This window comes from Camponotus floridanus, unplaced genomic scaffold (genome assembly GCF_003227725.1).
Source record: "Camponotus floridanus strain SB8 unplaced genomic scaffold, Cflo_v7.5 scaffold148, whole genome shotgun sequence".
Taxonomy (NCBI): Eukaryota; Metazoa; Arthropoda; class Insecta; order Hymenoptera; family Formicidae; genus Camponotus; species Camponotus floridanus.
The window spans coordinates 228,816-247,373 of record NW_020229268.1 but is presented as its reverse complement, the minus strand read 5'-3'; the positions used below and the strand labels follow the sequence as shown (position 1 = coordinate 247,373).

Sequence of the window (18,558 nt, the reverse complement as noted above, 5' to 3'; positions counted from 1 at the left end):
ATATGCAATATGGAATTATATATATACAGTACTATATTTTATATAGTAAAAAATATGTGCATTTTTCATATTTTATCTAGAATACAATTTATTATTATACAAATTATACATACACATATATATATATATATATATATATATATATATGTATATAAAACAAAAGTATGTATTCCCTTAACTTATAAAGATATTTTATAGTTTTTGTAATCAATAATAATTAAATAAATGTAAATAAAAATTACATTGAGTTTCCAGATTTTGTACAAAATTCTCTTATCGTTCAATGAGAAAGTATTTCGTGATAAAAGTTCTTTTTATGGAGGATTACTCATCAGCGTCCCTTTCTCTCTGATTCCCATTTATTCTTATACAACATATACAACTGCATTGCTGCTCTCGCGTCTTCTACAGAACTGTGTTCACCTATCTGTATCTCTCTACCTAACAATTCATGTGCAAGTTTTTTCAGACTGGGGGTATTTCCCTTCGATATTTGACGAAAAGGTTTGTATCTCGAGGTGTCTCGCCAATATCTTCGTGGATGCGACAAGAACAATACATTAAGGTCATGCTTCAATGCATGACCTACCAGAAGCCGACCTTTCAATATATCCGCTACTTCCTTCTGTACAATGTTAAAGTCTTCCCCATCTCGCAATTGTTCTGGTCGGATTCCACTGACTGCTGTTCTATAATCTACAACTTTTTCCCTTGGTTTAACATATTTGTCATATATGCAATCACCATGCTTATTTACAATTGATATTCGGGCTAGCATGCTCTCTGTGCCATCGCCAATTCCAACCATCTCGCAATCTATGGCAATCTGTTTTGTCATAGTTTTATTTTCTTTATTCTTGATATCATTATGCTTATTATTCTTGACATCATTATGTTTAATATTCTCCTCCTGTCGATTCTACAATTGATATATTAAGACGTATATTTATTAAGAATACATATACATATCCATGTAATACTTTAAGTATACAATGATACTTACTGTATGTAAAGTAGTATGTGTTCTTTTAGATTTTAGACGCTTATTCTGTGGAGCATGACCTTCTTCTGTGTTTGGCTGGGAAAACAAGTTCTTGTACATCTCCCAATTACATCCAGACGCTTTACGTTCGGTATTTGGAACAAGCTGATGTTTCTTATTCTTCTTTTTAGTTCCCATATCAATTGGTGCATTATTCATTCTGAAAAATATTCCCTTTTTTTAATATTTTATATTTAATAATTTAAATTTATAATATAAAGAGAATATTAAGTGTCCACTTATTGTGTTTCTCTAACCTAATTTTTTCTACATGTAATCTAAGCTTATATTTTCTCCGATATTTTCATATTTCGCGATTATATATATATATAAAATCTAATGTAACATATATATCAAAATATAAAAAAGAATACGTTTTTAAAAAAAACTAATAAAAAACTAATACATACATAATATTGGTATTCATAATTAATGCTGATAATCTTCAATATCTTCTCAGAGATCGTTACTTAAAAGTAAGGATATATATCGTATATATTTAAAAAAAAATCACTTATATAGACGAAACATCGATCGAAAGTGACAGACCGATTCCTACCTGATTAATACCCCAATAACAATACACGCGAAGATTACATAAAAAAGCATGTTATTCCATATTTACTAGAGAGAACGAGAGAACACGAACAACTTGTCGGTTGACACCGAAAGATGTCGCGACGAGTGTCGTTTGACAACCGCTTGCGGTGAAATCAAATACGGCGTGTGCAGTACGGTCGGATTGCTCGTAAAATCTCAACTTTTTTTAACAATTCGAGATAGAGCATGGACGATGATTGCAACACGACTATCAAAGAAACGTTCCAAGAACCGCGGAAAAGGTTTTGGCTGGTGAGTCTCCGCGTATTTTCCAACGTTTTTTCGCAGCTAATTAATTCTGTAACCGACATTCGAATGTCAATGTCATCAATGTTAGTATATTTGAACGAATTTCCTACTTTGTAATTTTTCCTACTTTTCCAGACCTTGCAATTGAAATTAAGTACGTAACGTCAAACATATATATTATATACGTAATGTTCACGTTTACTCGAGTTCACCATTGTTCGATGTGTACACAGAGAAAAATGTATACTGTATTCAAGTAAATATTATTTATTTTAAGTATATCATAAGTTTATCACAAGCATTAAATTTAATTGAATATATTTTGAATTTTAGTAAGTGTATTTTAGTCAAGAATATTAAATTAAAACAAAAATTTGATTTCCTTACCATATAAAGTAAGTTTGATTTTTCTTTGATACAATTTTACAATATTCTTGAAAAGAAAAATTCTTTTGAGTACATGATAATGAGATTTTCTAGCACTTGTGATGAGTATATTTTAAGATTATTATCAAGAATATATTCTTTGTTGAAGAAAATTATTACTTAAAAAAAGAAAAATAAACTGAGTAATCGCTTTTCTTGGCAGTAGAATGATATTTCTCTCTGTGTATGCTGATAATAAAATTGTATTTGTTTGAAAATAATGCTTAAATGTTATTTGTTTGTATTGTGTGCATTGTGCTGTAGAGATCAAGAAAACGACCAAAGAGCGACGCAATGAGCGTAAGCTCGATGGACATATCTATGGAATCCGACATTGGAAAGAAGAAGAAGCGTCGCAGGATTACAGAGGTTGCTAGCAGTATATTTTCCTCGTCCATAGTTGGAAGTAAGCTGGGAAATACTCTGCACAGATCTTTTACAGTTCAACCAAACTCATCAGATTTATCAATTATTGAAGATGAGACAGATACTGGAACATTACGCAGAAAGTAATTGTCTGACACTTAAATGTCTTGATTTAGAAAATAAATTTGTTTCACAAAATATATTCGTTTTTTTTTAGATTGAATAATACTGCTGAAAGTTGCAATAATTTGACAATCAGAAGTTGGATGTTGGATGTCGCACAACTACATGGCAAAGAGTGTTTAAATAATATATTAAGTCGAAGTGAAATTAAGAGGCAGGAGGCTATTTATGAGTTATACTGTGGTGAAAATGTGCTACTAAACGAGCTCTACATATTAAAAAATTTCTATTATGAACCAATGTTATCTACTGAAATTTTTACATCTGAAGAGTTATTCATCCTTTTTGGCGATCTTACAAATCTCATTGAGATACACAGGAACTTGAGGGATGAGTTGCTCAAACTCAGAGATAAATCTGGATTCACAAAGACTGTTGGTCCAACATTATTGAATTGGGTTAGTTTCTTTTTCATTAATATGTTCCATAAATGTATATTATATTTGATATCACAATTTAATTACTTTTGTAGTTGTCAACATTGAAGAAACCATATCTAGAAAGATGCAGAACATTAATTTGGGCGAGACATTTACTCGACGAGAAAAAATTTAGTAATAAAAGATTTCAATCATTTCTAAAAAAACGATTAGAATTGCCACATTCTGTCGATCTATGGACTTATTTAGATGTGCCACGTTCAAGGATTGTCAAGTATCCATTATTGGTGAAAGAGATCTTAAAACATACTGCCACCAATGACAAAGATCATTTGTTGCTGAAAGAAGCAAGTAATGTCCTTTCCAATTTGCTAAAAGATATTGATTGGATCATGGGTGATGCAGAGTGCAAACTCGCTCAGTCGAAAATAAACGTAAAGATGGAATATGATCCTGAAAAGTGCATCATCAACGCCACAGATTTAATCATTGAAGGGCAGCTTAAGGATACACGTGGAATAGTAAGTGCTATTTTACGCTTTCTTATTGATATAACATAATAAATTCATTTAAGTATGCTCACATAAATATTTTTGTAGAAATATTACTGCTTCCTTTTTGACACATGTTTTGCAATAACTCGCTCTACGCGGCGTGTTAGCAAAAAATACAATCTGTTCTTTCCCATCATACCTAAAGAACAAATATGTGTGCAAACGGATGATAAAAATAACGTGGAAATGGGTTTTAAAGTCGGAGAATATTCTTTCATAACAGAAGATGGACATAAAAGACGACATTGGATTGATGCATTCAACAAATTATACTCTAGAATGAGTATTCCAGACAAAGTGTTTAACACTGATGACAAGGAGAATTTGTTGAATAACACAGAATCAAATTCGAATAATCGCGTTACACGGACATCACTATCCAGAAGAACTTCCACAAGCAGTATAAATGATAATCATTTTTCCTTTTCTATAAGGAAAAGTTTGCTCAAGCAAAAGCGCAATAGTATCGGCTATATATAATAAAAACTTATTTCGAGCTTTTGTACTTTTGATAAGAAGCATAGTTGTTAATATATTATATAAAAAGGGTGAGATAATTCTAATTAGTACAAAGAAAAGTTATAGTAATGGTAACTGTTATGTTGTAATTTTACTTTGTAAAATTCTAATTGTTTGAGTTTAAAAGAATTTTTAGTGATAACTAAAAGTTTTTAAAAAACATTATAGCAACACATTCCATAACATGTACAATAAATGTGGTGATATAAATTTAGATTTGATCTATAATTTTTATATTTACATATAAAACACATTTAACATATTATACTCGCAATCCAGTTTATCTTGTGCTAAAAAGAAATAACATATATATTGCAGAAATTGAACCTAATTTTCAAGAAATTTAATCTACATTGATATTTTTTCCTTGAATAATTAGTTTCATTAAGAAGGAACAGAAAAACACTGAAGAATATATATGTAAGACATACATGCTAGATAAAGCATAGCTTAAATATAATATATACATATACACAAATGTTATCAACTTAAAATACAAGATAAGTAGTTGGTTTCTCTATATTTATAATTATGCGTCCATTTTATATCAGCATATATCGAAATGATAAATGGAATATTATAGTACTTAATATAATTTATATTTTATCATCATTTATGGAAAGAACAAATTATGTTTTAATTTCATATCAAATATATATTGAAAGAGGGCAAATTTATGGTTTAGCAGGTTTCATTGAATTTCCATCGGGATAACGTTTCTTGAAGGCTTTGATGAGTTGTGGATCAATTAAATGAACACCATCAACTTGATTACCTAAAGTGATCCAATTGGGCTGCACATTATGCGGCCTACCGAACAATTCGATTTTTCTTGTGCCCGGGCTCATGCGCTCGATGATGCCATAAATTTCGTCAGGCTTATGACTAGTTGCACGTACCTCGGCGACGATCACGTCACTGTCCAGTCCTCGATTGATACGAGGATTGCCCTTCATGCCAACTAAACAATGTTCTTTGCCATGATTTAGCCAATGTCCCGTTCTACCAGTCCGTATTATTCTTTGTAGTTGATTGGTCTTCACCCAAATAATCTCATCAACCCTCTCATAGCCCCACAACTGTAAACATTCTCTTCCTAATTCCATGGCTCTGCCAGTTACCCACAAGAACAGAAGTCCTTCATCCTGAAGGGCTGGAATTCCCAATTGTCTCATCTCGTCATCTGACATAGTGCCATAAGGTAATTCCATATGAATATCCCATGGTGGATCAGCCATGATTACAGCAAATTTGCCAAGAACTGTCATATCGAGATAACGTAAGTCACATTGAATCCATTGTGGTGGATACAGAGTCAATTCGCTGCCTACATTGCTACTGGTACCACCACCATTCTTATTATCCAAGTTCAGCGTCTTGTTGGGCATGCTATTGTTTAGACTATCGGAATCATTGGTTTCCTTTGGTTGAGCTGTGGGACCATCCACCTCATAGTGTACATATCTGCACGAGGTAAAAAAATGAAAAATTTAGTTTAGTTTCTAAATTCTCTTTTCTTTTGGTTTAAAATAAAAATATGCAAACAGATCTAACTAATATTTAATATAATCTTATAAGATCTAATCTTATAAGATAGATTAATATGCGAATAATATTTGAATATTGAGAAATTAACAAATTTATGTAGATTTATATCATATGTGAACTTGATACATTATAATCTTCTTGGTTTCTTACTTGCATGTGTCCATGTGAAAGCAGGTATTTAAAAAGCTACAATCGCCCAAAGATTCATCTGTGTGACTCTGTATGATCTTCTTAAAATGCAGCTTTTTACATTTTTCTGCAAATCCTGGGCCGCCGTTCAATTTTACACAGTCAACTCTTGTACCATGTGGACAGAACTCCATAACTTGAGCGCCTCCCTGAGAGCGAAATCGTTCAGCCAGCGATTTCTCCTTGGAAGTCTGCTTTGACAATAAATCTAAGATTTGTTCGCCGACTTTTTTACTCTCCTTTTCTCTGATGGTCGGCATCGAAATCAAGGACATAATATCCTCAGTATTCTTTTTTTCTATCCTTGCTTGTTTTTCCGAAGGTATGTGATCATTTGGATCGGACGTGGATGTCTCTACGCTTTCAGGATTCTCCGTGTCGTCGGACTGGGATTGACATGATGACTGAGATTCTGTTACAGATAATACTGTATATCCAAACACTCCATTCTCTGTGACTTCTTTGATTCTAAAAATATAAGTTATATTTAGCAGCTTTCATATACACAGCAAAAAATAGGATTATTCTACATCATACAATATAATATAGATTCTCACTTGACTATATCTTGTGTGGCCAGTTTCTCTAGAATCTTATGAATGTCGGAAGAAGACACATCAGCATTGAGATTTTTGCGTAGCTGATCTATCAAGTCCGCAGACGTTATCGGTAGATTAGGCAGAGATTCATGCAGGATGCAAAGTACATCTCTTTCATATTCGCTGTGATCAGAGCGTGAAGATGCATTGGAATCTGCAACAGATGAATATATAAAAATTGCGAATAAATTTTTCTCTATCAAATTTATTAGTCTAAATAGATATTTTTATTTATCTAATAGGTATTTTTCAATACCAGGACATGCTGATTCTGTTGTCAGGGTGGATGAAACCGACGTTGAAGTGAGCGTATATAATTCATGTCGTTCTCGTTTCCTTTTCTGTAGCTTCTCGCGATAACTATTCCTCTTTATTTTGATCGCTTGTATCTCCTCAAATGCATCCGACATGGTTTATGTAGATTGTACATAAAAACATACTTTAAAAAATGATTCTTGTCGATTGGACAAGGTTGAGGGTTAAAATAGTAGGAGAGAAATTTGGTCCTCCGATTCTCCTAATCTTTTGTTAATTATATCATTATGAACGAAGTATTATATAAATTGTTTTATTTTTTAATATTTCACTTATGTCAATGTTTATATTTATAATTGTCATCATATGCTCTCATATGTATACGTGCATGTATATGCAATACATATACCAGAGAAAAGCCTAACAGTCATGCCCCCGATTTAGGTCCATAAAACGTAGACATTGAACCATGTCCACGAAACTTCTCAAAGGGTAACATGTTATGTTTACGATTTGTGGTTCTGTTCCGTGCTATGTGCACAAAGTGCCGGCAATATGAGTGCAAAAATATGAATGCAAGACAAGTTATATACATATACATCTTTGATATAAATAAGTTTTATGGTCTCTCTCTCTCTCTCTCTCTCTCTCTCTCTCTCTATATATATATATATATATATATATATATATATATATACATACATACAGGATGTTTCAGACCACCCGTACCACCCATTTAAAAACTAGAGAAGTGGTTATTTCAAAAAAGTAAAAATATTTTCTTTATAAATCGGGTGTGCTTTATCGAATGATATTTTCAACTTCTGGTTCCGGCCGGAAATAGGCGATTTAGATCGGAAGTGCATTTTTTAAATAGAACCCCCTATTTTTCATTGCATATTCTTGTAGCTTACCTCAAGAGCTTTCTAAAACACTATAATAAATTATTTTTACATGAAGTACTTTTCGAGTTAGGAAGCTTGAAATCATTTCTTAATTTTACATAAAATATCATGTAATAAAATATAATATCTTGTAAAATATTCATTAAATAAAATCCATAAAATATCATATAATAAACAGTTGTTTTTAAGAAAAAATATGGAATTGTTAATTGCAAATTACATATTTTTTCATAGAAATAACTATGTATTTTCTTTACACCAATTGATTTCTCTCATTATTTTATACATAAAAATATTAAGGCAAGATAATCGAAAAATGAATATTTCACAAGATATTTTATAGTTTATGTCTGTGTTACGTGTCTTTGCTGCTTTGCTCTACGTTCAATTGAACTTCATAGCGATTAAGCGAAATATGGTGAAATTTATTTTGCGGCATCTAGTAACAATTCTTCAACCAATAGCAACGAACTGTGGCAGCACGCTGTGCATGAAATGGTACCTTTAAGGTGCGGCCTCATTGACGCTAAAAAGTAGCGTCAACCATTGGTTGAACAAACAAGTAAGTAGTTGCTTCATTGTTTAACCAATGGTTGACGCTACTTTTTAGCGTCAATGAAATTGCACCTTTAATCGGAGTTTGATCGAGGTGGCCCTTATAATTTCATTAGTCAATATCTAGTAAATTTGTTCACTTTTGTAATTTTCATTTAATAATGTGATACACAATTAACTCCCAGATGATAAATATAAAAAAAAGAGATCCTAATCGAAATATACTTTCATGTTATCTTCAGAGAAGAATGCTAGGTATTTATCGATTTATATGATGAGACTTCCCCGGCTTTTATGAAACATTTTCGATAGCCACGTCAGTATGTCTCGGACTATGATTCAACATAAGTAATTCTCTTATCACATTAACGTATAAATATATAAAGAAACAAAAAAAGGTGTAAATTATAAGAAAAAAATATATGCAGATGTGACATAATTATTATTTTCATCATTATTTGAATAAAGTGTGATTCCGAGCACATATATCAAGAAGTGATTTCGAAAGATTGCACAATTTTTTATTCCGACGATACGATATATTCCTACGAGATATTATCAATAATTAAAAGATAATAATTAATTAATTGATGAGATATTATCAATAATTAAAAGATAATAATTAATTAATGGAGTAGAAAGCTGAAATAATTCATTAAGCATAAAAACAGATTTTTTTTTGTGTGAGAAATAATATTCCTAATTCAAAATTACATCAAGATTTTGGAACAATTTTGTTGCCTATTTGTAAATAATTCTATATTAAAAGTAAGTCTTATATAGTTCTATGAGAGATTAATTAAAATATTAATTATTTATTGCAATACTATATATTGTAATGCATGATAATGTATAATTATATTTGAAATATATACAGAATGATTAAAACCTTAGTAAAAACTCCTTTAAAACTATAAACTTATATGTTTGCTCCATTTTTTTTGCTCTTATATAATTTTATAAATAAAGTATCTTGTATTTTTTAATTTCAGGATGTCTAAATCACCAATTAGCTTACTCCAAGAATTAGGTTCTAAACAGGGATATGTTCCTATTTATAATTATGTGAGTGTAAAGAAGGTTGGAATTTACGATCGTTTTGTATGTAGAGTAGATTGTAAAGAATTCAATGCTGAAGGTGAAGGAAATTCTAAAAAAGATGCTAAACATAATGCTGCAGAGAAAATGTTATCACTACTGGCTGCGAAAAATGAAATTTCAGTATTGTCTCCAATTGCAAACAAAGTACAGACCTCTATGCCAATAAAAACTTACGAGTCAATATTACCATCAACAATGAAGACTCAATCGAGCCCTAAAATTGTTAATTATGTTGGATTGTTGCAAGTAAATTTTGTTTTGCTTATTTTATTTACTTATTATATTATATTTTATTTATTTATATTTTATTTATTATATTTTATTTATTATATTTTATTTATTATATTTTATTTACTTATACTAACAATTAACTATTGTATTATCTGATAAGTAAATAAAATATAATACAATAGTTAATTGTTAGAGTAATAACTCATATTCACCTTATATTTTATATGCAGGAATTTTGTGTACAACAGGAGTTATTAGCCAGTAACATTGTGTATAAGGTTGTTGATGAGAGAGGACCAGATCATATGAAGATGTTTACAATAGAAGTCAGTATAGGATCTATATGTGAAAAAGGTTCAGCATCATGTAAAAAAATTGCCAAGCAAGAAGCTGCAAAAAATTTGCTTCAGCATCTACATCCTGATGTAAAGGAGTTATTAGAAAGAAATAATGAAAAAAATAACAAAGCAAGTAGCAAAGAAATGCTTCAAGAAACTATACAAAAATTAGGTATAGAAATATCAGAATGTGTGGTTAGCAAACCAACATTACCAGTTGCAAATCTATCAAAAGAGGCACAAACATTGTATATGAAACGTACCAACAAAGAATGTAAAGTGACCAGGCAAGATTTTCTACTCAAAAACCTTCATGATTTATTCGAAAGAACTTATTCCACCAAAATTTCTTTTAATATGAGAGAAAAAATGCAAATTGTACGGGACAAATATATCAATCGTGCAGATGTAAAAGATGTAAAAGAAGTCGTACAAGATATTGCGAGAGCTTTAGAAATCAAGATCGAAAAAATTATTTTACCTAGCATAACGAAAGGTTCTATAATAAGCTTACGTCTGTCATCCCAGCCTATTATTACTCAACTTGGCATGGGTGAAACTGAAGATAAAGCAGAGATTCAAGCAATGTATAATGTCATTGTAACTATTTTAACATTTTTAAACATTTCTTAATGTATACATGTATAAGATCACAGAGTACATGTGAAGAAACAGATACAAATAAGAAATGTCAATTTTTTAATTGTAGCATTTATTTACATTTGAGTTATAGATTTAAGATTGTAATAATTATGCAATTGTAAATTTATATTGATTTCATTATATTTCAATTATTTACTTTTTATAAATAAAAGTAATCAAGATATAAAATTGTTATAATAAATAATGGAGATCCATACAAAAATATAATAAATAATGGAGACCCATACAAAAATATAATAAATAATGGAGATCCATACAAAAACATTTCATACAAAGAATAGATGCCATACGTATGTATATACAAGTTGGATGTAGACCGTCTACAGTAGACGTTCCAACTCGCGCGTGCGCAGTGGTGTTTTATTTGGCGTTTGGCGCCAAAACTCCTCCCAGCTCTTTGTTTATGTAGTTTAGCAGTAACCGTGCGAGTTCTGAGGCATCGAAAAGATATATTAATTAATTTGGAAAAATGTCGGATATACGTACATTGGGCAAACGATTAGTACAACGCGTCGGACAAGAAGCGATTGTACTCGGCAGAATTACAGGAGTAAGGAAATATTCCAAGCTAGATTAAAATAGGTTAGATTATGACATTTTCGCCGGTGTTTCGATTTGCGCTACGAAAATAATTGATATTGCAATAATTAATATTGCCTTTTTTGCAATAAACACTAATATTATCATTATAATATAGTCTAATAAGTTAGAGTTTAACAAAATATTAATTTTCTCATTTTTTGTAATTGTACTTTTAACTGCCGAAGGATTAATCTAAATTGATTAATTTCTTTAATAATTTTTAGAATAATTTCGTATTTTTTAAAATAAATATCTATATGTCGATATAAATATTTTTATTTTAAAAAATATAATATTTTTACTATTTACGTTTTATATAAATATTTTATGTCGACATATAAATATTTATTTTAAAAAATATATATATTATTTAATATTTTATATGCGTGTACTGTTAGTATTAACTATTTTATATGCGTGTACTGTTAGTTTGATGCGATTTACAGAAAAGTTCAGATGGCAAGAGCGCAGAGATAACAACAACGGATGATGCTCGAATTAATGTAACTTTCCCAGAATTTCTCGACGACGATGCGTCAGGTTACGTGGAAATACGTGGTACTGTAAAGTCAAAGTCTACTATGTCATGCAGCAACTTTGTATTGTTTCCTTTAAACATGACAAAGGATTTTGGTAAGTAAAATATTTCTCATTGGCTTTTTTCTTTTACTAAAAGTATCAACATCACTCTTAATTAAAATTTATATATTTATAGATGTAAATGGTTATAATACCATGATGAATATGCGCTGTGCAGTGGGTAATCAATTGGAAGGAGTGTTTTATAAGGATTAACAGAGAATAAGAAAAATTAATAATATATGTAAATTGTTTACTGTTTCATATTTTCTTTACATTCTATTAGCTATTATGGCGTATGTTTTTGTAAAATTATATATGCCAATAAAAGTTCTTGAGACATGTGTTATCTTTTGTTTGTATATAAAATTAAATCAATTAAATTCGACAAACATGCAAGAAACTCTAGAATTATAAATGTCATGTAAGATGTCCTTAGTATTATACAAGAATATATAAAAATTCCTATTTACAAGGGATATATATTCTTATGTCACAGTTGCATTACGTGTATAATCTAAAGATGAACAACGGCAGTTGCAAGATGTGACTGGACATTCTGTATGTTGCCTGGAATATAGAAATTAATAATATTACAGATTTTTTTGAAAGTCAACATGAATGTAATTCAGAATTCTTACCGAAACCACTGTGAAATGTGCTCGCTATGTCCACCATGTTTACATGTTAGACACCACGTGAACCAACTATTGAATTCTGTAACCTTGATATCACATTCTTCACTTCTGCTGCCACCAGGACTAGGAGCAGTTTGCAGTCCACTGACAGTTCCCATATGCATCAAACATATTGCGCAACGAGGCAAAGGTTTGCGGCAATTTGGGCATGCTGTCATCTATGAATTGGAAAGCACAGGAAGAGGAAAACCCTTGCGACTTTTTCAAATCCAATAAATACATAAGATACATAGAAAAGTGTAAGCAACCTACTTTTAATTTATTAGGAGTAGTACCTAATCTAAATGGAACTCTGGTCCTGCTCAGTCCTTGCATGAAAGCAGATATACTTTTACCACAGAAATTACAAGAAACATGTATCTGTTGTGGTGGTCTTTCTTGTGGTATCGTCGATTTCATAGCAATGTCAAATCTAGCTCTTTGAAACCATAATTTCCATGCATTCAAAAGATGTCTATAACTATAACAGCGATCATTCATACATATAGAATCGAAATGCCAATTATTCGATAAATATTTACAGATAAAAGATTAATACTTAGTAATCCACACTTGGACTTGATTTTCTTGAAGTAATTTGGGTGTAAAAGCTCTAACAGCAATTAAAGTACAACTCTGAACATCTGATGTGATTTCCAAATATTTATTCAATAATTGTATACTTTCCATACTTGCTCCTGAAGCACAATATATGTTATTAATGTAATTAATATTATCACATCTTGTATTGTGATAATGAGAATATAGAGAGACTGCCACAAAGTACTGATCTGTATAGACGCAATAATATTATGTACTTATAAATATAAAACATACTTGAATTAAATACCTGTAAGCAAGAAGCCTGCTAGATTTCCCTCTTCGATTAATTTCTGAGTCAATCTTTTTAAATATTCGTGCAATTTATTATCAGACAAAAATATAAGAGCGAATGCTATTCGATCTTCGACAGTCATACCGTTTTCGTTCTGTGATGTCAAGTTTATTAAGCGTAAAATTAACTTTTCGTCAAAATTTGATTCACATTTGCATACTTTTTATACTTACAAGTACACTTTCATAAGAATCGTTATCCGATGTTAAGAAACCAAATGTCGCTCTCAGATATGGATCTGATAATTGAGATCTAGATTTCTGACAAGATTCCCTCCACAACGTAGTACGTTCTTCAGAAAAACCCGATAGTGCCATAGCCACCATATTCAGAATAGTAGCTTGTTTTTTACTGGCACCTCGATTCAAGATGTCTATAGCTTGTCTTAGGCAGAGATTAAATACCGCGAATGCTGCTGCTTTCGCGTATGCACCTTCCCTCTCTAATTTTTCGAGATATGCATTATCGTATGCAGTATTAGTTTCTTTGTCAAATCGCAAACCACAAAGGAAAAGACTTTTTTCTCTGTCTGGCGATCTACAGGTATCGATCAAAATTACATGAGATATATATAAATATTCACACATTTATGGATAAAACAATCATCACCTATAAATCTTTGTTGTATAATTCGACCCTATGTCCGCCCAGGAACGATGAATGACTTCCGATTTTAAAAAACCATTACTTAAGTTTTGTTGACTCTCCAATTTCAAAATTGTCCTGTATAAAGATCGAAAGCATTAAACTATATATATATGTGCATTTTAACTGATGGCACGTTATATAATTTTACCTCACACCGGGGTGCTTATTGTCCGGACTTTGTATAGTGCCATCTTCTACTAAAGAGCGACTCAGATATAACCATTGCCATAAATTCTTCAAACTTTCATTTTCGGCTATATCACCATTTTGCGCTAAATCTGTCTGCAAATATAAACATACATACTGTATCTCAAAGCATAATAAACATAATCAAAGATAGAAAAAAAAAAATACAAGAGACTAATATAAATCTGAAGCAAGAATTAATGTTAAATACACTCGATATAAATAGTTAGAAACAGCCAATATTCAAGGCTTAATAACATTCCATCTTTTTTATTATTCACTTACAAGCAAGCCATATTCAAGGATAGCACGTCTTTTAGTTAAAACTGAAATATCACTCAATTCCTTATAAATGCTATCCTCACTGTTTATATATTTGAATGATTTAAAAGCATAATTCCACATAAGACACGATCGTGCAGACCAATTGAGTGTTATTCTTTCACATACAGTGTAATCGGTTACTCCTGCAAAATGAGAATGTTTCAATAAGCAATATCGTAATTGCAATATGTTATAAAATGTAAGAATTGTTCTAAAATAAGTTTATATACTATTAGATACCTTGCAATGATATCGCTAACAATCGATTCTCATCAGTCAGATGCCATGAAAAACTTATAGGACTATGCCACGGTGGTAAAACCACTCTTTCCAAAACACCCGGTTCAGTATCTTCTGTTCCACAGTATTGGATATCAAACAAATGCAAGCCCGCTATAAAATAAAAATTTATATATATTTTCACTTTAATTTTTTTTTATTATTATAACAGTTTATCTATTTGAATACTTTTCAATCACAATTGTAAAATGCATACACATACTTATTGATCATGTAACTATATATCATACATATGTGTAACTATAATCTAAAAGCATAATGCATTTTTTTATACCTGAGTCTTTATGCAATGTACCAATTAGATTGCGTCTAGTTGGACACCATAGCACTTTTGTAACTTGCCTTTGTGGTGCTATAGTAACAATTGGTTTTTCAAAATATCTAGTATCCCACACTGTAATCAGATTATCGACATGCGAAAGTAGCTGATAATTATTATGGGGATTTGCTGACAGATTATATACTGCCTTTGTGGAAGTAACATTCACCACTTTGGCAGAATCTAATGAAAGAAGAATTTAATCACATGATTGATTCATATTAACAATCTGTTGATTGTGTATCGATCTTTTCTGAACAGACCTCTAAAGTCAACAACTTTCAATTGCTTGTTATTAGCACCAAAAGCCAAACATCTCGAATCATGTTTAAACCAAGCAGCGGAATGTATAGTTTCTGATATACCAGCTTCTCCTATCGGTCGTTCGGAACCTTTTGGATAATGCTGCACATCCCAGAGTAATACAGAGTGTTCTTTACTATTTTTATCCAAGCCTGACATAATCAAATGAATATCCACTGGATTCCAAGCAACAACATTGCATGTTCGCATATATTTTGGATCTGAAATTTTTAACATAAAGATTATAATATACCAAAATAATTAATATAATTAAACTATGATGTAGTAAAACACAATTTACAAAACTCTCTCCCGACAAGTCCTTGGTAATCAAATTCTGGGGGGCTAAGTGTACTCAAAACTATCTTTCCGTTTGCATGACCACTCGCCACGATATCTGGCTCTGGTTGTGGATATATATCGATACATTTTGCATAGTTATTAATAGTAATGGATGAGACAAGTTCAGCGATGGAGTGTTCTGAGATTTGTAGATCTGTATCAGAAGGAACATGTAAGATTATTTTCAACGAGAAACAACAATATATCATCATAAAGATTTTTTATCATAAACTTACAGATGTGATCATTGTCTCGTATGCTATTATCTCGCGGTCCAATTTCGTAGAGACTTAAAACTGCATCACTGTCCCAGGTAATGAACCTGTCGGAGTGAAAAGGGCACCACAGCACATCCCATTTTGGCCGGCTCATTTTTTATCTTTTCCTCGTGATTAGTGTAATAAATTTAAAATTCATTATAAATGAAAACATTCAAATCCCAGTTTCTGTTGATTTTCATAAACAAGCCTTTATCCCGAATCCACAATAGGTATAATAAGCCTTAAGCCATAAATTACTGACCAATCACAGTTGAATATAAGAAGAATAATCGAATATGATTGATTAATTTCTTATGGCTTAAATCCATATTTAACAATACAATTTTTCGTGCAACTTATTACAGAGACTTAATTATCGCAACTTAGTAGTTGCGGCAATTATTTGAATGTTGAACATACTATAAGCAACTAAGCTTGTCTAATTTGACTGACTAGCATTGACATTAATTATCTGGCATCTATTATTAGCTCTATCAGCTGCTTATTCACTGTTTCGATCACTGAACTATATATAATCTGGAATGATGACTGCTATCACGGTATATACAGAGCAACTCTCTGTCGGTACCTTTGATGTTAGCATAAGTAAATATAAACTTCACATGCGCGGACTTGGTAGGTAACCAATCACGGCAGTGATCTTCTGTCTTGCTCTCTTTCTCTCTCTCTTTCTAACCTATTATGCATACACTATACAGGGCGAGACATCTGACATCGGAACATACACTATACTAGGTGACTCATCTGAAATTGTATATTTGTATATTTTTTTTATATTGACTGAATATTGATAGAATATTTAATCGAAATACGGGATTTAATCGAAAATAAACATATATTATCCATTAATCCTTGCCTTTCGGCTTAGGATAGACTTCCTGTTCAATACATCAATCTTTACAATATACAGGGTGTCACTTAATTGGCGCCCACTATTTATATATAGCCATATTCCTCGTGGAAAACTGAGTCGAAAAGTCCTGAACTATTTTTTTCTATACTCTGTATATACCTATATTTATACTCATTTTATTTTATTTTATTTTAGAAAATAAACATATATAATTATATTGCTTTTCGCTATAGATATGGAAAGTAAATATAGATTTGCTTTTATTACATCTTCATCGTGAATAAAAATGGTATGTATATACCCTCGCATACGCGAACGCGGGAAAAAGCGATGACCAATCATATCCTGCTACGTATTTTTCAATTTCCGTAAAAACCGAAATAAGAAATAAGATTGGCTGTCATTCGAGTCACGTGTCATTCTTACGCTCTGTCAAACGCACAAGCAACAAGTCCGTGAAACGCAAGAACCTTAAAGGTGCAATTTCATTGACGCTAAAAAATAGCGTCAACCATTGGTTAAACAATGAAGCAACTACTTACTTCTTTGTTCAACCAATGGTTGATGCTACTTTTTAGCGTCAATGAAATAGTACCTTTAAGATGCGGCCTCATTGACGCTAAAAAGTAGCGTCAACCATTGGTTGAACAATGAAGCAACTATACTTACCTCCTTGTTCAACCAATGGTTGACGCTACTTTTTAGCGTCAATGAGGCCGCATCTTAAAGGTGCAATTTCATTGACGCTAGAAACCAGCGGCAAATTAAAATCACTAGACTTTCTCTAGATATGGCATCAATAAAATAAAGTTCAAACAGTTTCAACTTTTTCAGTGTGTAAAGCGGCCTTTTCATTGACGCTACTTTTTAGCGTCAATGAAATTGCACCTTAACAGTTGGCAGCCCTACGAGATAGGCTGTGCAGCACTGCGCGTATATAAAATAAATTTGAAATCGCTTCTAGCCTAACCATCTTCACGCGATCGACTTTATTTGAATTGCACGGCATCGCATCGAATTATATGATGCGGCGGCGATTTGTTCGAACGTAATTCGGGACATCGCGATGCTGTATAAGCGTCGAATGAGCACGAATTGTCACGCAAATATGATAAATCATATCTACTCACCGTTCACCGGCTGTTCCACAGGCCGCTCCACTCGCTCGCCTCGGGACGTCTCATTCCGATCTTGATGCACACAAACTCACACGAAATCATCAACGCGAACGCGCGACACTTTATTCGGCACTCCCGATATTCGCTCGCATCCGATAATCATCATCAAGGGCGCAAATAACGCGACGCGACTTCGCTCCATCTTCGCGATGACGCCATCACTGAATATCGTCAAAAATCGCTGTCGCGCGTTTCCATCGACACACTATAAAAGTCGCGCGATCATCCTTGGATACTTTCGACGCTCTTTCACTCGCGATATTCGTTTAAAAACGGTTAAAAGACGCGAAAAATGCGGACGTACGACGATCCGTGTAACTGCGTATGACTCCGATTCACGTATGACGCGTATGACGTAGCAGTCACGCGCCAACATGGCGGCCGAACC

The 18,558-nt window shown here is 32.0% G+C and overlaps 6 protein-coding genes across 11 annotated transcripts; 3 read left to right on the top strand and 3 right to left on the bottom strand.

Annotated features, from left to right (window-relative positions):
- Positions 1-226: 226 nt before the first annotated feature.
- LOC105249915 (RNA exonuclease 4) lies at positions 227-1,698 on the bottom strand. Of its 2 annotated transcripts, none has more exons than XM_011255698.3 (3): positions 1,602-1,698; positions 1,004-1,202; positions 227-919 (listed from the first exon to the last, which is right to left on the bottom strand). In XM_011255698.3, the coding sequence occupies exons 1-3, from the start codon at positions 1,649-1,651 to the stop codon at positions 332-334; spliced, it is 837 nt and encodes a 278-aa protein (XP_011254000.1). In that variant the 5' UTR covers positions 1,652-1,698; the 3' UTR covers positions 227-331. The 2 variants fall into 2 exon arrangements, with proteins under 2 accessions (XP_011254000.1, XP_011254001.1); XM_011255699.3 differs by having other exon boundaries at positions 1,453-1,624.
- Positions 1,699-1,719: 21 nt separating this feature from the next.
- Positions 1,720-4,915, top strand: LOC105249914 (rho guanine nucleotide exchange factor 3). 2 transcript variants are annotated; one of them, XM_011255697.3, is made up of 5 exons: positions 1,720-1,894; positions 2,582-2,826; positions 2,901-3,264; positions 3,339-3,767; positions 3,846-4,915. In XM_011255697.3, the coding sequence occupies exons 1-5, from the start codon at positions 1,829-1,831 to the stop codon at positions 4,278-4,280; spliced, it is 1,539 nt and encodes a 512-aa protein (XP_011253999.1). In that variant the 5' UTR covers positions 1,720-1,828; the 3' UTR covers positions 4,281-4,915. The 2 variants fall into 2 exon arrangements, with proteins under 2 accessions (XP_011253999.1, XP_025262313.1); XM_025406528.1 differs by lacking the exon at positions 1,720-1,894 and adding an exon at positions 1,923-2,045.
- Positions 4,916-4,957: 42 nt separating this feature from the next.
- On the bottom strand, positions 4,958-7,240 carry LOC105249913 (N6-adenosine-methyltransferase subunit METTL3). The gene is made up of 4 exons (XM_011255696.3): positions 6,912-7,240; positions 6,614-6,809; positions 6,018-6,524; positions 4,958-5,783 (listed from the first exon to the last, which is right to left on the bottom strand). The coding sequence occupies exons 1-4, from the start codon at positions 7,063-7,065 to the stop codon at positions 4,994-4,996; spliced, it is 1,647 nt and encodes a 548-aa protein (XP_011253998.1). The 5' UTR covers positions 7,066-7,240; the 3' UTR covers positions 4,958-4,993.
- Positions 7,241-8,478: 1,238 nt separating this feature from the next.
- LOC105249912 (RISC-loading complex subunit tarbp2) lies at positions 8,479-10,761 on the top strand. 3 transcript variants are annotated; one of them, XM_011255694.2, is made up of 3 exons: positions 8,479-8,625; positions 9,363-9,717; positions 9,933-10,761. In XM_011255694.2, exons 1-3 carry the CDS (start codon positions 8,600-8,602, stop codon positions 10,671-10,673), a joined length of 1,122 nt encoding a protein of 373 aa, XP_011253996.1. In that variant the 5' UTR covers positions 8,479-8,599; the 3' UTR covers positions 10,674-10,761. The 3 variants fall into 3 exon arrangements, with proteins under 3 accessions (XP_011253996.1, XP_025262336.1, XP_011253997.1); XM_025406551.1 differs by having other exon boundaries at positions 8,479-8,718; XM_011255695.2 differs by lacking the exon at positions 8,479-8,625 and adding an exon at positions 9,064-9,138.
- Positions 10,762-11,053: 292 nt separating this feature from the next.
- On the top strand, positions 11,054-12,188 carry LOC105249911. The gene is made up of 3 exons (XM_011255693.3): positions 11,054-11,253; positions 11,732-11,918; positions 12,001-12,188. The coding sequence occupies exons 1-3, from the start codon at positions 11,173-11,175 to the stop codon at positions 12,078-12,080; spliced, it is 348 nt and encodes a 115-aa protein (XP_011253995.1). The 5' UTR covers positions 11,054-11,172; the 3' UTR covers positions 12,081-12,188.
- A 71-nt stretch (positions 12,189-12,259) lies between these two features.
- On the bottom strand, positions 12,260-16,690 carry LOC105249910 (GATOR complex protein MIOS-B). Of its 2 annotated transcripts, XM_025406527.1 has the most exons (15): positions 16,381-16,690; positions 16,095-16,304; positions 15,818-16,012; positions 15,477-15,737; positions 15,169-15,396; positions 14,835-14,987; positions 14,556-14,737; positions 14,233-14,366; positions 14,046-14,159; positions 13,610-13,973; positions 13,392-13,530; positions 13,101-13,239; positions 12,815-13,022; positions 12,506-12,720; positions 12,260-12,434 (listed from the first exon to the last, which is right to left on the bottom strand). In XM_025406527.1, the coding sequence occupies exons 2-15, from the start codon at positions 16,228-16,230 to the stop codon at positions 12,353-12,355; spliced, it is 2,550 nt and encodes an 849-aa protein (XP_025262312.1). In that variant the 5' UTR covers positions 16,231-16,304; positions 16,381-16,690; the 3' UTR covers positions 12,260-12,352. The 2 variants fall into 2 exon arrangements, with proteins under 2 accessions (XP_025262312.1, XP_011253994.1); XM_011255692.3 differs by having other exon boundaries at positions 16,095-16,690.
- Positions 16,691-18,558: the final 1,868 nt, after the last annotated feature.

What these genes read in the sequence shown, in the direction of transcription:
- LOC105249914 (XM_011255697.3), top strand. Translation starts at nt 1,829, where the DNA reads ATGGACGATGATTGCAACACGACTATCAAAGAAACGTTCCAAGAACCG. An exon ending in CGCGGAAAAGGTTTTGGCTG is followed by an intron (nt 1,895 to 2,581) that starts GTGAGTCTCCGC and finishes ATTGTGCTGTAG; the next exon opens with AGATCAAGAAAACGACCAAA. An exon ending in ACTGGAACATTACGCAGAAA is followed by an intron (nt 2,827 to 2,900) that starts GTAATTGTCTGA and finishes GTTTTTTTTTAG; the next exon opens with ATTGAATAATACTGCTGAAA.
- LOC105249915 (XM_011255698.3), bottom strand. Translation starts at nt 1,651, where the DNA reads ATGCTTTTTTATGTAATCTTCGCGTGTATTGTTATTGGGGTATTAATC. An exon ending in GTTATTGGGGTATTAATCAG is followed by an intron (nt 1,203 to 1,601) that starts GTAGGAATCGGT and finishes AATATTTTTCAG; the next exon opens with AATGAATAATGCACCAATTG. An exon ending in CACATACTACTTTACATACA is followed by an intron (nt 920 to 1,003) that starts GTAAGTATCATT and finishes TATCAATTGTAG; the next exon opens with AATCGACAGGAGGAGAATAT.
- LOC105249913 (XM_011255696.3), bottom strand. Translation starts at nt 7,065, where the DNA reads ATGTCGGATGCATTTGAGGAGATACAAGCGATCAAAATAAAGAGGAAT. An exon ending in GCCACACAAGATATAGTCAA is followed by an intron (nt 6,525 to 6,613) that starts GTGAGAATCTAT and finishes TTATATTTTTAG; the next exon opens with AATCAAAGAAGTCACAGAGA. An exon ending in TTTCACATGGACACATGCAA is followed by an intron (nt 5,784 to 6,017) that starts GTAAGAAACCAA and finishes TACCTCGTGCAG; the next exon opens with ATATGTACACTATGAGGTGG.
- LOC105249912 (XM_011255694.2), top strand. Translation starts at nt 8,600, where the DNA reads ATGTTATCTTCAGAGAAGAATGCTAG. An exon ending in TCTTCAGAGAAGAATGCTAG is followed by an intron (nt 8,626 to 9,362) that starts GTATTTATCGAT and finishes TTTTAATTTCAG; the next exon opens with GATGTCTAAATCACCAATTA. An exon ending in ATTATGTTGGATTGTTGCAA is followed by an intron (nt 9,718 to 9,932) that starts GTAAATTTTGTT and finishes TTTTATATGCAG; the next exon opens with GAATTTTGTGTACAACAGGA.
- LOC105249911 (XM_011255693.3), top strand. Translation starts at nt 11,173, where the DNA reads ATGTCGGATATACGTACATTGGGCAAACGATTAGTACAACGCGTCGGA. An exon ending in TACTCGGCAGAATTACAGGA is followed by an intron (nt 11,254 to 11,731) that starts GTAAGGAAATAT and finishes TGCGATTTACAG; the next exon opens with AAAAGTTCAGATGGCAAGAG. An exon ending in AAACATGACAAAGGATTTTG is followed by an intron (nt 11,919 to 12,000) that starts GTAAGTAAAATA and finishes ATATATTTATAG; the next exon opens with ATGTAAATGGTTATAATACC.
- LOC105249910 (XM_011255692.3), bottom strand. Translation starts at nt 16,230, where the DNA reads ATGAGCCGGCCAAAATGGGATGTGCTGTGGTGCCCTTTTCACTCCGAC. An exon ending in ACGAGACAATGATCACATCT is followed by an intron (nt 16,013 to 16,094) that starts GTAAGTTTATGA and finishes CTTCTGATACAG; the next exon opens with ATCTACAAATCTCAGAACAC. An exon ending in GTTAGCGATATCATTGCAAG is followed by an intron (nt 14,738 to 14,834) that starts GTATCTAATAGT and finishes CTCATTTTGCAG; the next exon opens with GAGTAACCGATTACACTGTA.